Source organism: Sphaeroforma arctica (genome assembly GCF_001186125.1).
Source record: "Sphaeroforma arctica JP610 unplaced genomic scaffold supercont1.1182, whole genome shotgun sequence".
Taxonomy (NCBI): domain Eukaryota; class Ichthyosporea; order Ichthyophonida; genus Sphaeroforma; species Sphaeroforma arctica.
Window position 1 is genome coordinate 1 of NW_014039376.1, and position 3,310 is coordinate 3,310.

Here is a 3,310-nt window from a genome sequence, read left to right on the forward strand (position 1 = left end):
AGTGTTTGTGTGTGTGTATGTATATATATGTGTGTGTGTGTTTGTGTGTGTGTGTGTGTGTATATATATATATATGTGTGTGTGTGTGTATGTGTGTATGTATATATATATATAAGTTTTTGTACTTTAAAGACTTACGCATGCTTTTATGCACACATATTATTATGCATGTATGTATGTATGTATGTGTGTGTGTGTTTATTGAAATGTGTATACTTTGAATGTTTACACATGCTCATGTGTACATACATTGATATAATTATCAAATTCGCCGTATACTATTTCGGGTGTTCTATATACCATTTTCAGTCAGTACGATTGTGTTCAGATAACGAATTGGTGAAGCGTATTTGTTTTCTCATTTCTTTTACTATACACTGTATACATATACACGCTAGTTTTATTACCTTGCATGTAGATGAAAACGAGCTCTAACAAAAATAGACGATCCATAGCAAGTCGACTGGTAGCAGTGATGTACTGAAATGCCTCTACGCATCGTTGGGATACATGGTTGTTCCCCACTGCTGCTCTTCCTTTTAGTAATGAGAAATGTACTAACGCATGCCATATTCAGTATTCTGAATACTAGTTAAATGCATAAAATTTATATTTTGAGATTGTACTGCTGAATATATATGGTACTTCTGATGCGCTCTCCGATGCGTGCACTTTTGCAACTGTGGATATAAGTTTGTCTGAGTCTCTTTTTGACCTTGTTCGCCGCAGAAAGTCTTGACGTTTGCGGTAATTGGGTGCATGTTGGGGGACGCCCATAAGTGATATTCATTGAAGTATCGAATGTGCATATATGGGCCTTGTCAGCCTTTGTGTGCGATGTGTTCATCACAAATTGTACATTTTCTGTGTGTATGGTAGTGTGCTGTGGGTTATAGTTAGGTGATCATTGTGTGCTACATCATACTCCATTCAAGTTTGAAATTAACTACTGTAGGCATTAAAATCAGTGAGTGTTCGTCCTTCGATATTTACGTTTTATTTCAATCGATCGAATGAGCGACTGGAATTGAGTACGATGTGCGGTGGATTGCCACGGTTTGTTTTGTCTTTATTTTTAAATCTATTGTCTGTATAGTTCTTTTCGAGTTCTAAAGTGTGCATATGTTGTTCTGTTTGCTGAGTTGTCATTAGATCTGGAACCATGCCCAGTGCCGTATCTGCATGGATGAGGAAAGTCAATTGGCAGAAAGGTGATGCACTGGAACCAGAGAGCTATAAACATTTGCTCGGGTATGTCCTTTTCGTCCATTTTCTGCTCTTATATATCTTTGCCTGCATTTAAGTGTTGCCTGCGCGTGCCTGCAAGGCCTATGCGCCTATACTAGTACTTAGTGATTGGATCCATTTTGGCGTCTGCAGCTTGCGATTCAGCAATGATATGGCTTCAATTTAGCTCGGACATGCGCAAATTCACCACCGTCTTCTTCCCGTGACTGATTTCAAGTGCACTCTCCATCCGTATACACACGTGATCAAATTAGCACGACTACAGCCGTTGTACATGCTGTGGGCACCTTACTCGAAGATCAAACATACAAGAGCTACATCAAACCTAGTGCCAGCACATCGGGTGCTTCTAAAAACGTGGTATGTGCGACCATCCATAGTATATCGTGCATTCCCGCTCTGAGTTCTGCTCTGTTTGAAACTGTTACTTGTGCGTCAATTCGCGTACCAAACCATCCCATTTGTGATACTACGCTGCTCATGGACTGTATGTGTCATAAATCATTGATGGTATTGATTGCTTTCCACGAGTCCAGAATCTTGGTAGCTGGCCAGGCTATGATTGTGCCATGCGCAAGTCTTGTATTTCCGTCGCCGTTACTTGGCAACGCTTAGCTGAAGGGCCACTATGGTTAGCACCACTTGTTCGTTTGCAAATTTGTGTTGCTTTTTTATTAACGTTGTATCACTTTCGTGACTCAGAAATATGAAGTCGTGAATCGTGACACAGCCGACAAGGCAGCTGCTGCCGCCAGTGAACACAAGAACGTTGAGGTGGGCTCAACAATTGACTGGGAGGGGGGGTTTTTTCCTTCTTTTTTTTTGTCCGTCACTTCGTAAAGCTGTTCTCTTGAACTGCAATTATTTCCTTTCTGATCTTCGCAAGTGTTGTTTGAATTGTGTGGTCAGAGATCAGGTTCGATTATATAGTGTTCACCAACGTGTACTGAACTTCGACAGTTTCCTCATCCCTAGTTTTTTATGTACTATTATCCAGACCTTTGTGTATATCTCAGCCGACTCTGCGCCGCCTTTTGTCGATAAGAGGTATATTAGTACTAAACGAGAAGCTGAGCAACTGATCAAGGCTCACCCAGAGTACAAAACGGTCATTCTTCGACCAGGTAGGCGGTGACCTTCTGCGTCCTGAGAATTAAATAGGAATCCGCAAACTGATTTATAGATATTCAGTGTTTGAGTTTACGGTATCGCCGCTTGTATACCTGACTTTGTTTACGAAATTAAATTTCATGCTATCCTCCTAGTTAATTTATATTGCGCAATTTGTAGTTAATTTTCAGTGCGTGCTTGGTTATTCATTTCAAACTTGATCAACTTGCTGAAGAAATATTCACTAGCATCACTGAAAAAGAAATGGTGTAAAATTATCTCTAGGATTTCTTTTCGATGACTCTGACATGACGACATCAGCGATGGCGCTCGGAATAAAGTCTTTAGGTTGTATAAGGTATTTTTTTGTGAGTTGAATAAAAATTTGCTTCGATCCTTGCTGTAATTGTGTGATGAGATCATATATTTCGGGCTGTTGTTAATGCCCAGTCCAGGTTATAATTTTGTTGATGCTTTCTCTATTTGATGATATTTCGTTGTTGGAATAGCATCATCGCATACCCAAGATCCGATCACACTAATTTTGGTCAATTATACATCTTGCAGTTCCAGATTAGGCGTGGCACGCACTTTAACCCCGCCACCCCCTGTAAGCGTATCGATCTTGGCTCAAGCTACTGTACAAGCCGTGCTAAAGGGTGACTGCGAAGGCACATTCGGACCTGAAGACATACCGAAACTCGCGCAGCAAGCCAATTAAATGTAGAGAGCAACATAATTTGATGTACACGAACTGAGATTGAGTATCATGTTGTTGATGTCACATTAATAAATAGGTGTTGCATCTGTCTATCAAGAGCTATGTATCTATGCGTATGCCTATGGTTGGTGAGGTGAATGATACATTCTTTCAGTTTTAGCGCGGCCCTTTATTCCTTATATATAAATATATATATATATATATATATGTGTGTGTGTGTGTGTGTGTTGT

The 3,310-nt window shown here is 40.1% G+C and overlaps 1 protein-coding gene across 1 annotated transcript; it reads left to right on the forward strand.

Moving 5' to 3' along the window:
* Window positions 1-1,143: 1,143 nt before the first annotated feature.
* On the forward strand, window positions 1,144-3,162 carry SARC_10244 (hypothetical protein). Its single transcript, XM_014295720.1, has 6 exons — window positions 1,144-1,251; window positions 1,503-1,608; window positions 1,951-2,022; window positions 2,246-2,372; window positions 2,644-2,716; window positions 2,926-3,162. The coding sequence occupies exons 1-6, from the start codon at window positions 1,163-1,165 to the stop codon at window positions 3,077-3,079; spliced, it is 621 nt and encodes a 206-aa protein (XP_014151195.1). The 5' UTR covers window positions 1,144-1,162; the 3' UTR covers window positions 3,080-3,162.
* Window positions 3,163-3,310: the final 148 nt, after the last annotated feature.

Bases quoted from the DNA above. Each gene is read 5' to 3' on its own strand.
- SARC_10244 (XM_014295720.1), top strand. From the start codon at position 1,163: ATGCCCAGTGCCGTATCTGCATGGATGAGGAAAGTCAATTGGCAGAAA. The intron at 1,609-1,950 runs GTATGTGCGACC...TTCGTGACTCAG, and splicing joins CGGGTGCTTCTAAAAACGTG to AAATATGAAGTCGTGAATCG. The intron at 2,717-2,925 runs GTATTTTTTTGT...TACATCTTGCAG, and splicing joins AAGTCTTTAGGTTGTATAAG to TTCCAGATTAGGCGTGGCAC.